Here is a 13,143-nt window from a genome sequence, read left to right on the forward strand (position 1 = left end):
AGGGCTCAGATCCATTTCTATTGGCCTGAAAGTCGATGCATTCCTTTTTGGTGATGCGTCTCAAACTTCAGAATGCGAAGAATTATCTGGGGACTTTGTTATAAATGCAGATTTGGGGGCCATCCTCAGAAGTTCCGGGACACAGCATTTTTTTCCTTTGTAATAATTACCAGGCGATACTGATGCCGGGGTCTGTGGACCATTCTAAGAAAACTGTTGCCTCGCAGTTGTTCTAGGTGAAAGCGTTTAGGAGTAGAATTAGGGAGAGGGTAACTGGGTTACCTAGGTAATTATTTACACTTTCCATTTCACAGCCATGCAAGGACAATGTTCCAAATATTTGGGTTTCTTAACCAGATAATTCAAAGTAAGCTACCCTGGAGTAACACTGCAATGGCTGACACATAAATTCAGTCACTTTATTTTTCCATTTCCATTAGGTTTCTTGGACAAACACATACAAGTATGACACTTAATTTTGAATCAGAAAACCAACTTAGCATGGTTTTACATCAGATGCTTCTGTTTTCCAGAAAGCGAAAGAACTGTGCTCTGTTTGGGGAGAAAAAAAAAAATTTTTTTAAGAGAAACAGTCATCTCTTAAATCTGTTAAGTAGCCAAGCCAAGTCAAATACATTTTATAAACGTGTAGAATAAATCGAATTATGTGAATGAAAGCATTCAGTGTGAGCTTTAAGTGATTCGAGAAAAATCAGGGAAATGATAAGGCACTCGTTTCCAAGAGAGGAAATAAAAGATTAGGTATAATTCTGACAGTCAAGATTAAAAGAAAAAAGCTGTATCAGCCCCTTATTTAATCGCCAATGCGCCAACAGTGCTGCATCTGTCTGAAGACTGTAAAAGAGAACAGCATGAAGAAGTGCATTAACAAAGCTCTGTTTGGTTTATTTTAATTATCTTCTGCTAATATTTTTTCTGCTGGTCTGTGCTAGGATTACTGTGCTTTGTCAACTTTAGTATTTAATGTCTCACTAGGGCTCTGCTATGTTTTGAACAATAACAATTTATCCAGTGCTTTTCTAACTATTTGTAATTATAGTGATAATAACCGTCATTATTATCATTGTGTACTTACTCCATGTCACGCATAATATTTCTAATCATCAAACCTATGAGGCGGGTATTATTTGCTAGTTATCATTTCCTTCTCTCTGTCTAGCTGGCCACTTCTCAGACCCCTCTCTCCTCTAATCTGCTCCCAACTCTCTCCTCTACCAGCTGATACAGGACTGTCAATATTCTTGAAGCATTTGTAAACCTGGAAGGAATAATAGCTTCAGCCTCTGGCTGGCTCCTCCTTTGTAGAAACAAAGATATGTAGACCTTAAACCTGAAACTAATGCTCTGTGATGACCTAGAGGGGTGGGATGTGGGGGGAGGGTGGCAGGGAGGCTTAAGAGGGAGGGGATGTATGTATACGTATAGCTGATTCACTTTGTTCTACAGCAGAAACTAACCCAACATTGTAAAACAATTATACTCCAATAAAAAAAAGTTACTGTAGGCAATGTTAAAAGAAAATCACATTCTTAGGGAAGATATTTTCATAGCTTGTAATTAAAAAAAAAAGTTTTGTATCCAGAATTTATTTTAAAAAATAAATTTAAAAAAAACCCCTGAAACTAATGGCTTTAATGCTGGCCAGTATACATTCCTTTATCACCCACAAACACAATATCATCTTCCTTAAAATGTTTAGCTCTAACGAACACTTTGCTCTAATGGGTACTTTTCAAACTCCAGGAATTGCTGAAGGAAGGAAAGAAATGTTAGAAGATCTATAAACCAATGACCATTGACATGAGTTACTTTGTAGTTTGGGGTGAGTTCTTTATCATTTGGGACCAAGAGGTGGTCAATACTATTATTCAATATTCCATTCAATATTATTATTAGTATTCAAGCATAACCTGGAATTATACATGATGGCATAATTCAACACTCATCAAATAAAACCACAACCCTGAGTTTTAAGGAAAAGAAAAAGAAAGGAAAATGTGGGGAAACTAAATGCAGCTTACTGCTTCATCTTGTTATTTCCTCCTGCCCCGCTCTCTTTTAAAAAATCCAGTGGCCACATTAACATGGCTTCTTTTAGTCATCAGGTAATAAAAGTACTGATTATGGCGAAGGACAAGCGTAAGTGCTAGCTAAACGTTCCAGGGTTGAACTCACCCTTGAAGCATTTGGGGATTTGAATGATGCCGTCTATGCACTGGGCATCCTCTGTATAGCTACACTTCTTCTCCTTATTTTTGCAGAAGAAAGAAATTTTATGGCCATGCAGCATTCCATTCTTAAATTTGTCTTGGATATTTACTCTCTCTCCTTCATATATCACGGTAGCTTTTTTAACAGATAATTTACAAGACGCTGAAAGAGACAATATTTGTAGTCAAGACAGGACTTCATTTACTCTTTCTTAAAGAAAATGTAGCATTTGAACCAGTAGATGTTCAGACCTGAAACAAAGTGCTCAAGACGAGAAGGTTCTAAGATATCAAGTAACATCAGTATCATTGCTAACTGTTGCTCCTTATCAATAGAACCTTTAATCATGGCTTCCAAGATCACCTTTTCTTCCCCTGGAGTAGCCACATAAGAAGGTCAGAGCAGGGCTTCCCTGGTGGCGCAGTGGTTGAGAGGCCGCCTGCCGATGCAGGGGACACAGGTTCATGCCCCGGTCTGGGAAGATCCCACATGCCGCGGAGTGGCTGGGCCCATGAGCCCTGGCCGCTGAGCCTGTGCATCCGGAGCCTGTGCTCCGCAACGGGAGAGGGAGAGGCCACAACAGTAAGAGGCCCGCGTATCACAACAACAACAAAAAAAAGGTCAGAGCAGAAGCATCAGATACTAGGCTTCTGTGCAAAAGAACTTCTATCAGATACCTGCCGTTTCAGGTAAGCATCCCCACCCCACTCAGCTCCCATTTACTGAGTTGCTGCACCACCCACCAGCCACTGTGAATGTTGGCTCATAACAGCTCATAAATGCTCCTTTCTCTGAAAAATGCCCTTCAGCCATAAGACAGCCACCTCTCCAAGGAGAGTATGCACATCAGTCCACAACACCAGGGTCAGGGAAGGGAGCAGCCCGCAGCCTATGACAGGCTGAGAAGGGGATCAAAATAATCAGGTCCCCTTGCCTCTCGATGGGATGGACTCCCATGGTCCAGAGATCCCAGGGGATTAAACTGAAGTTAGACTCTAGCTGAGACCACATCCTCGTTCAAAACATGGTCCCTGGATTGGCAGCATCAGTATCACCTGGGAACCCGGTAGAAATGCTAGTTCTCAGGTCCTACTGCAGATCCAGCAAATCAGAGACTCTGTTTAAACAAACCCTCTAGAGATTCTGATGCACAGCGAGGTTTGAGAACCAGTGTCCAGCTCCATCCTACCTGCCTCACATTCTTTTTCCTGAGACTCACTTAATAAACCAACTGTATTTGAATCCCTGTCTCAGGCTCTGCTTGTAGGGGACCCCAACCTAGTCATATGTCATTTTGCCTGTTGTGCCTAATTGCCTTTTCTATTTAAACTGTCCAACCCGGACTTCCCTGGTGGTGCAGTGGTTAAGAATCCGCCTGCCAATGCAGGGGACACGGGTTCGAACCCTGGTCCAGGAAGATCCCACATGCTGCGAAGCAACTAAGCCCGTGTGCCACAACTACTGAGCCTGCGCTCTAGAGCCCGTGAGCCACAACTACTGAAGCCCACATGCCACAACGACTGAAGCCCACGTGCCTAGAGCCCGTGCTCCGCAACAAGAGAAGCCACGGCAGTGAGAAGCCCACGCACCATAACGAAGAGCAACCCTCACTCACGCAACTAGAGAAAGTCCGCACGCAGCAACAAAGACCCAACACAGCCAAAAGTAAAATAAACACATTATTTAAAAAAAACAAAACTGTCCAGCCCACAGCAACTTGAGCAGAAATGCAGTGCAAAGTCGGTGTTCTTTGCATAAGCATGACACGGACCAGATCAAGGATAGACACCTAACTCAGAAGCAACCAGAATCTCAGGGAAAAGATGCCAGTGAGTGATGAATCCTTTAGTTGAGAGGTCCTGGTGTAGAATCAAGCCAGGTTCAAGGTGAGTAAGCAGAGCAACAGAGATATGAGAGAGACCGTGAGGCCAATGCGATGTGGAAAGAGTAGCAATAGTTCCTGACTTTCAGTTGCAGTCCTCAAGAGGACCAGTTGCGTTTCATTTCCTCATATTCAATGTCCGTACGATTGCCTGTTACCTGTTTATAATTCGTCACCATTTCCTGGAACTAGCCGGAATGTGTGGTTGGGTTTTGCCACAGTGAGAAGGGTCTTGACTAGAGAACAAAGCAAAAAAGGAGGCTCATGGGCCAAGACTTAAAAGCAATTATAGGAAGCCCACACAATCTTCCACCATATTATCAAGGCTTACAAAATATGTTTATTTCATGCAGTTTAATCTCAAACAGGATTGCTAAGCGTGAAGTTTCCCCATGCCCATATAAATCCCAGTAGCTGTGAATCAAGTCTGAGAAACTAAGTGGAAAATGACTGGAACAAGAAGATGGCAAGTAAAGGTGATCTACTCGATGAATTGGGAGGCAGTTCAAGACCGTACCCATATTTCTTACCTTTACAACTTGGCTGTGCAGACCATTTCCCCAGTTTGCCACATTCTACTTCTTCTGGTCCATCCAAGGCATATGTATCATGGCAACCATAAGTGGCTTTATCCTTGTAATAAAGTACTTGCTTTGCAGGATAGTTCACAAATCCATTGTCTGGTCTTGATGGGAACGGGCATTTTACTTCTAAAAAGTTTAAGCAGTAAGACGTATTAGTATAAATAGCGTGGGGTCCAGTGGTTACGGAATAGCCCCGCGCTTGTCTCTCTTATTCACCCACTGAATCACTGGGTGTCCCTGTGCCTAGAACACAATTTCTGGGGACCTTGGTGCTTAATTCTGTCCCCTTTATCTTATCCTTGTGAAACTCTGGATATTAAAATAGAAACAACAACACTTTGAAAGAAAATTAACGAGTTACCAAGTGCTTTGGGCTTTCACATAATCACAAGGTAGTATTTATTGCAAACTTCATCTGCACACAGTCTAAGATGGTGGGTTTGAAAGACGGAAAAAGTCTGTCTCTTTTAACCAAAAGACCATGAAATTAAAACACAGAGATTCCCTCTATGCACGCTGGAACAGCATTATTTGGATTTTAAATGTTAAATCTAACTCTTATGACTGTCTTCAGACTATACAAGAAGCCAACATGAAATATGAAGGAGAAAACTGAAGGCTTCCCGGCTTTCTTTAGATCCTCGGCGGTAGAACCCCAAACCTGTATCCCTATTTACCCCAGTAAGGAAAGCCAAGCTGGAGGGAGGAGCACAGAGCTCTTTGGAGGAAGTCTAATGAGATGGTTCAAGGGGACCAAATCCAGTGCTGGGCTGCTTGGATCAGCTTTGGCTCTTCCACAAATTGGGTGCAAAAGAATCTGTGAGTCTATAATAACGCTAAAAAGAAATAGTTCATGGAAGAAAAACTCTTCCCTGTAGAAGAATTCCAGCTAATAAATATAGAAGGAAAGATAAACTTAGAAAGCCACCATTTCGTAACCAGCAATGTCTCAGCTGACTGAGTTCAAGGATTATCAGTGGATGCTAAAATGACCGTTAGAAAATGAATATTCTCACCGCCTCAAACTGTCACCCACAGGTTGCTTACTAATTCAACGAGAAAGAGATGCCTTTACCAAGAGAAGAGGGGCGTACCCCACCTGACCAAGGGATCAAATTAAGCATGACAGTGATGGACTGACGCCATGTGCCTTCTGATGTGATGGAGTGTATTCTTAAAAAAAAAAGTATTTAACTCAAATGCAATCATGAGTAAATAATCAACCAAATTCACATTGTGGAAACTTCTCCAAGACAACTAGCACGTACTCCTCAAAAATGTCAGTGGAAGACAACCAAAAAGGCAGGGGATAATTCTTAACTAAAGGAAACCAAAGAGCTATGACAACTAGACAGAATACGGGATTCATGATTAGATTTCACAGAGAACCAAACACGTGTATAAAGGATACTTCTGGATCAGCTGGGGTAATTTGCATATGAAATAAATTTGTTAATTGTATATAGTGTAATTGTTTAAATTATTATTGTTGATAATTCCAAATATGTTAAATGTCTTGGGTACAGTGATAACATATGACAATGTTGTCTTAGGACATTCATGCTGCTGAAGTATTCACGGGTAAGTGTCATGATGTGTACAACTTATTTTCACATGATTCAGGGGGAAAATAGTATGTCGTCTATAGAGAGAAAGAGAGAGAATGTCACAACATGCTGATGGCTGATCTATCTATGTAAATGGCTGAAAAGAAAAAGAACCCACTGCTTAGGACTCGGGAGAATTAAATGAGATGACACATATATAGGAGGAGACCAGTGCCTGGCCCAGAGTTTAGTCCCCCAAAAGGTGCTAGGTATTAGTAGTAGTAGTAGTTTCCCTATGCTAAAAAGCACTTATGTTCGAATCATTCAGTAGATATCTGTAACACCCGCTGCGGGAGAAGGTAACAGTCCTTAGTATAATTCCTGGTGTGTGTGATAAATTCTACTTGTTATGCAGTTGACAGTTCAAAGATAGTGATGATGAGTCAAATTAGAGGAGAAAGAATTTTCATATATATTTTTAAATCAAGTAATCTTGTGATTCTTAAGTTTAGGTAAAGACTACAAAAGCTTATATCAATCTGACTGCAACCCAGTTTTTCGCCTGTTTCTCAGGACTCCCCAGTTTAATCCAGCCTCACAGTAATACTCAGCTGTCCGTGCACACATCCTGTTCCTTCACACCCCCCTGGCTCTCGCCATCCCGCGCCCTTGTGTGGTATGCCTATGCCGTTCCCCCATTCTCCACTGCTCCCGCGAGCCCTTCCTCTGGGAAGCCTTCCCGAGCAGCCGCAGACAGACCCCTGCATCACAGCTCATCTTCCTGAGCTGAGTCAGGTCTTACTCCTCTGGTATCCTGGGTACCCGGCAGATGCCGATAAACATTTGTTACACAAGGTCATTTGAAACACTCCATGACAGAGAAATTTTCAATCCTCTTCAAAAAAGAGATTCTACACTCCCATGATTATTCTGTCTTATCATTGCACTCACCCTTACATTCTGGTAATTCTGTCCAGTTTCCATGTTCTGTGCAGGTAACGGTGTCATTTCCAAACATTGCATGCTGTGGCAAGCATTCAAAGACCGCCTTGCCTCCATACAGGGAGTTGTTCCCAGACAATGGCTGATAAACACTAAGTTTTGCAAACTTCGGTATGGGTGGTGGAGGGCAGGTTATAGCTGAAAAAAGAAGGAACTATCATTTTAATGAAAATAGCTGAGTCTTTTAAAAGTACTCTTTACAGAACAAAACAAAAAAAAATCCAGAGAGTAACTTGGGAAAATGCAAACTTTGATCACATGCCAGGGTAAACACAGTCAGCTGGAGAAGCCAAAGAAGAAAATATGATCTGGAAATCCGATGTCTGAACCAGTCAAAAAACTAAAAGATGGGGCTTCCCTGTCGGCGCAGTGTTTGAGAGTCCACCTGCCGATGCAGGGGACACGGGTTCGTGCCCCGGTCCGGGAGGATCCCACGTGCCGCGGAGCGGCTGGGTCCGTGAGCCATGGCCGCTGAGCCTGCGCGTCCGGAGCCTGTGCTCCGCAACGGGAGAGGCCACAGCAGTGAGAGGCCCGCGTACCGCAAAAAAAAAAAAAAAAAAAATCTAAAAGATGAAGGAAATTTTTTGCTTAAGATACCATACGTCTTGGATCCAAACGCTACCTTGGAAGACATTCCTGCGAGTCAGAATTGGCGAAGGACTTTGCTGAGGGAGCCTCCTGCAATAGTTGCTGATGACAACAAGTCATCTGTGACATCTGAGTGACATCTTGGTCCTAGTTTAGGTTTGTTTGTTCCTGTTGAATACCTCCTGCTTTTGTACTCTGTCTGTATGGAGCTTACACGAGTAGCTTCACACAGAGACTCAGAAGTGGGTTGCCGTCCTGACCTAACTAATCTGGAGTTTCAGTGTTAGAGTCAGGGTCAGGTTCAGAGTTTGTCATTCCAAAGTGGTTGTTTCATCTTCCAGAGTAAGATATCAGGATGGACAGTCCCCAGAAAGGTGACCAACCATTTCATGGAGCTGGGACTGAGGGGTTTCCAGGGTGTAGATCTTGTAGTGGTAAAACCAGGGAAGTCCCAGGCAAATCAGCTAGTCACCTCCCTATAACTGGGACCCACAAACTCACGAGCACAGACAGGAAGTTTCTGACTCCATTCTCCCTCCTTAGTGCATTGAACAGAATTAGCTCCTTTCAGATAAAACCTGCAAAGGGAAAATGTAATCCACTAAATTATAAAATAACCCACCCGTGGCATCTCAAATATCTTTTCTGTTAAGCGTGGCTGCAGAATAATACTATTGGCTTCTCAGGGCTTCCCTGGTGGCACAGTGGTTGAGAGTCCGCCTGCCGATGCAGGGGACACGGGTTTGAGCCCTGGTCTGGGAAGATCCCACGTGCCGCAGAGCAGCTGAGCCCGTGCACCACAACAACTGAGCCTGTGCTCTAGAGCCCACGAGCCGCAACTACTGAGCCCACATGCCACAACTACTGAAGCCCGCATGCCTAGAGCCCGTGCTCCACAATGAGAGAAGCCACCGCAATGAGAAGCACGCACACCGCAACGAAGAGTAGCCCCCGCTCGTCCACGCACAGCAACGAAGACCCCCCACCCCCCAAAAAAAAATACTATTGGCTTCTTTTCCGTCTTATAATACTGTTTTCCTGAGAGGCTTAACATTCCTCTAAGGCTCATCAAGTCTCCCAGCCTAAGGCTGCAGGGAACTGCGGAAGAATGGGAAGGTTCCATCGCTAGTGGGTATGGAAGCCAACCCTACCCAGTGCCCAAACCCCTTGTCTCCAACCAGCTGGTCAGGTTAACTGCTTCCAAGCAAAGAACCACCTCTTTTTCAGGATCACAAAAGTGAATCAAACCGAATTCACAAAAGTGAATCAAACCGAATAATCCCTAATATTCTGAGAGCCTGCAGACCCAAATGTTTAAAAACAACGCAGTCTATTTCCATTGCAAATGTACCATTGTCCCCGAAGCCAGTTTGTTCAAGGTCATTCATCATGAAGCCTACCAGTCAATTGGTGTTTCAGATGAAAGGACTGCCTCTCTTTCACACACAGTATTTCTTAATCTCTAATCACAAACAAGCCTCCTCAGTGAAATTTTGCCCTGCTCTACAGCCGATGAGCTCTCGCCAGTGTCACTGATGGTGTATTTGCTCATGGGGCAGGTAAGTCATATGACCAGCCATAAGTGCTTTCCTCTGGGGATGCTGTGAGGATGAAGATTATGTTTTACATCATCACACTCAGCCTTCTCCATAAAATTCTCTTCCACGAGGTCACAGTCGATGAAATTAGCCTCATAACTAAAGCCCAAGTCCGATTACTAAAATATTTTAACCCTCATGCCAAGATTTGGCCCAGAGATCATAAAGAATTATCACCCAGTTTCAACAATTTCAATGTACTCCTCAAATAAGTAACTAATCAGGAGCAGAAAGCTTAGAATGTTGACTTCGTATTTCACTAGCTGTTGTATTCGCCACCCCTTACCCCGCCCTCAACACCACTGTGGATTTGTATTCGGTGATTTGTACTCAGCAAGTCCAGCCTAAAGACTAGAAACGGACCAGCCTTGATGATTAGCTTAAGGGCGCAGGAATGGGCTGCATCTGTGAGCCAGAAGTCCTTACCCGGTATTGCAAGAAAAATTGATCGTGTTGGGATATTCAAAAGTTGTATAGCGTACAGTTCCATTTTCTAAGATTCCAGCAAAAGGACATACTCTGGCTGTGATTTAAAGATATAAAGGTCAATTTCCATTTATAGAATTTACTATTAAAATAAAAATGTATAAACTCATTTCTATCCTTTGATCCAGTAACTCTACTGGTAACTATTCTAAGAAGATAACTCAAAATAAGTCAAATGATATATGCACCAAGGCACCCGTTGTACTGTTTGCCACGCAGCATGCGGGATCTTAGTTCCCCGACCGGGGATCGAACCCTCGCCCCCTGCAGTGGAAGTGCAGAGTCTTAACCCCTGGACCGCCAGGGAATTCCCTGTATTGTTACTTCTAATGACAAAAGCCAAACAGTCTAAATGTTCGCTATCAGGGTATTATTTTAATTAATGGTAATTAAAGGGTAAATCCACCTGAACTGTGATACGGCCAATAAAATATGGATTATGAAGACTACAGAGATACAGTCCATGCTTCTGATATGTTAGTGAAAATAGAAAAACACAAAATGGTGTCAACTCACTGCAATGAGGAAAATATACACGCGGAAAATAACCTGAAAAAGCAAGTTGTTAGTGTTGCAAAGTTAAGGCTGATTTCCGGAAAAATTTTCCCTAATGATGTTACGGTGGTTTTTCATTAACAATTACGTTTTGTCTTTTTTAATCAAAAAGCATATTAAAATCACTGCATGAACACGTATCGTTTTCACAAATGGTATCACCCATACAACCAAAGTAACCCGAGCTCGGATAGGTCCATACAGTTATTTTTGCTGCTTGACTTCTACATAAAATTGCCAGAAACCCTCCCAGGTGGATTATTCAAGAGCCGACTGCGAAAAAATAACGCCAGCATGCTATCGCAGAGCCACGCTCTGAGGCATAAATAAGAGCAACCATCGGGAATTCCCTGGCGGTCCAGTGGTTAGGACTCTGTGCTTTCACTGCTGAGGGCAAGGGTTCAATCCCAGGTCGGGGAACTAAGATCCCACAGGCTGAGCCACGCGGCCAAAAAATAAAAAAGCAACCATCTACCATAAAGTCAGATATCTGTGAATGTATATATACATATATAACTGTTATATTACATATATTATTACATATAATATTCCTGTACATTATTAATTTAATATATTTATATTTTATTATAAAGATAATTTGTAATATAATCTCCACTTCTCTTTTCACATCGGCAGTGTTTTCCTCCCCTTTTATCGTACCAAGTCTCTTCTTAAAATCTCCCCTAGTTCCAGGCTGTGCTGCAAATAGCACTTACTGTCCTTAGCCTCTTCTCCTGTGGAACTCCCCACAGACCCTCCTGTTTCTTCACAGCCCTCCACTCCACAGTTCTGCTGGCTTTCTGTACCGCGAGCATGACAAGGTAGGTCATCTCCCCAACATGTCCAGGATGTGAATGACGGGGAGAATGCATGAGATGGAGGCTGACTTACGTGTGCATCTCAGCGTGTTGATGGGCCAAAGTCCTGTGAGCGGGCAGGTGAACCGCCGGATCCCTCCCCGGGACACGTAGCCTGGCTGGCAGGAGTACACGATCTCCTCCCCGGGGGCATAGGATGTTTTTAACGGAACAACTCTGGCAAATGGTAAGTCATCTGGCTTGGGACAGACTGAAACAGAGCACAGAGCCGTTGCCCGAGAAATCTGTATTTGCGGTTTTAAGTTCAGCTATAGCACACACAAATGAAAAGTATTTCGTGCTACCAATAATATGCACGCTGAGTTCTGTACCAAATACTTGACTTATGCAATACCTCGTCTAATCTCACCAACTTTTGAAGGGCGCTATTGTCATCTCCATTTCACAGGTCCGTATACTGAGGCTTAAACAAGGTAAATACCTCATGCAGGAACTTTAGGCATGGCTATATCAAAGAACAAGCACCAATCCACTCTCTCAAGCATCCACCCTAAAGAGAATTCAACTAATCATTATGGATCCCTGGCATACACAAGGGGGACGGATATCCGAATTCTTTTTTTCAAAAGCAAAGAGTACTTACTTCGTCCTGCAATAGCAACATGGCAGAGAAAACTTGAGAACAAGATGAGGACGGGAGGAATCATCGTGGATGGCTCACACTGGCACTACCGAAGCGGCTTTCCTCTACTAAAAAGAGAGCTGTAAATATTAAAGTGCTTAAATATTAACCATTTGGGGGTGTACTATTATCTCTGTAAATAGAAGATAAAGGATCATGGTCTGAAAGGAGCTCCAAGACCTACATTCTTTAATCATTTACTTTTCACTTTGGCGGGTCTGTTGTGAAATCTTTGGTAGATGGTTTCTGTCTTCACGACATTTATGTTAATGGCACACAACAGCTGGGTCTTGCCTCTGATACAATCCTGGTAGTTCCGGGTTGCCCGGCTTCTGGTCCAGACGTCTTGCTCTCCATCCTTGGTTTGTGTAGCGGTGGATAGAAAACGCAAAGGCTGAATTACCCGCTCCACCCCCAGCCTTGGCATGCAAACTGAGGACCATCGCTTATTTTCAGGTCTCTTCACCTCTAAAATGACGTTCCAGGTTCCAGATATATGAGCAAAGAACATCTTCACAGCAACATTTAAGATTATAAAGCCTAAAAAACTGAGGTCACCATCTTCTCTCACAAACTGACTGCTTCCTCTCTTACCTGCAGCGAGTAACACGACCCTCCTGGTAGCCAGCTTCCAGCCCCAGCACTACCCTTGCATTCTCAAGCTCCGCCCGCGCCAAATCAACGCAAAATCCCGCTCATCCGTTCTGAAGACTTCTTAGGTCTGCCGATCTGTGTGAGGGATTGGGATCTGTGTGAGGGATTGGGAAGTCGATGTGAAATTACAGGTGTGGACACTGAGAAGTACAGAAGTCGAGTAGGAGAGGATGGGCCAAGGCTAATGATAGGGCTCAGAGCAGACCATCCAGGACCCCGTAGTTCTACGTATCACTCGCTCTGAGGGACTGAGTATACAAATGGACAATGGCTAGACAATGCATAAACACAGAGCTCTGACCCACAATCTCTAGCAATTGGCCAAACTTAGAACCAACCAGAGAAAACCAAGTGTGTTCCTCTAATCAATCACATAGGATGCCCAGCTTCCATTTGGTCCACATCCAGCTTCCCCAAACCAACACCCTCCCATCAGGGCATACTTGAGGCTTTCCCTTTTCATCTGCAGTAAAGTTTTCCCATCCTTTAACAGATTTGGGGTGTCTGCCAAACAC

The 13,143-nt window shown here is 43.4% G+C and overlaps 1 protein-coding gene across 2 annotated transcripts; it reads right to left on the reverse strand.

Annotated features, from left to right (window-relative positions):
• Positions 1 to 404: 404 nt before the first annotated feature.
• Positions 405 to 12,033, reverse strand: APOH (apolipoprotein H). 2 transcript variants are annotated; one of them, XM_032617011.1, is made up of 8 exons: positions 11,936 to 11,999; positions 11,366 to 11,542; positions 9,860 to 9,956; positions 8,337 to 8,413; positions 7,197 to 7,385; positions 4,645 to 4,824; positions 2,197 to 2,394; positions 406 to 552 (listed from the first exon to the last, which is right to left on the reverse strand). In XM_032617011.1, exons 1-8 carry the CDS (start codon positions 11,997 to 11,999, stop codon positions 497 to 499), a joined length of 1,038 nt encoding a protein of 345 aa, XP_032472902.1. In that variant the 3' UTR covers positions 406 to 496. The 2 variants fall into 2 exon arrangements, with proteins under 2 accessions (XP_032472903.1, XP_032472902.1); XM_032617012.1 differs by lacking the exons at positions 8,337 to 8,413; positions 9,860 to 9,956 and having other exon boundaries at positions 405 to 552; positions 11,936 to 12,033.
• Positions 12,034 to 13,143: the final 1,110 nt, after the last annotated feature.

This window comes from Phocoena sinus, chromosome 20, assembly GCF_008692025.1.
Source record: "Phocoena sinus isolate mPhoSin1 chromosome 20, mPhoSin1.pri, whole genome shotgun sequence".
Taxonomy (NCBI): domain Eukaryota; kingdom Metazoa; phylum Chordata; class Mammalia; order Artiodactyla; family Phocoenidae; genus Phocoena; species Phocoena sinus.

Bases quoted from the DNA above. Each gene is read 5' to 3' on its own strand.
- APOH (XM_032617011.1), bottom strand. From the start codon at position 11,999: ATGATTCCTCCCGTCCTCATCTTGTTCTCAAGTTTTCTCTGCCATGTT. The intron at 7,386-8,336 runs GTGAGTTTGTGG...TTCTTTTTTCAG, and splicing joins GAAACTTCCTGTCTGTGCTC to CTATAACCTGCCCTCCACCA. The intron at 553-2,196 runs GTGAGTTCAACC...CTCCCCAAACAG, and splicing joins AATCCCCAAATGCTTCAAGG to AGCACAGTTCTTTCGCTTTC.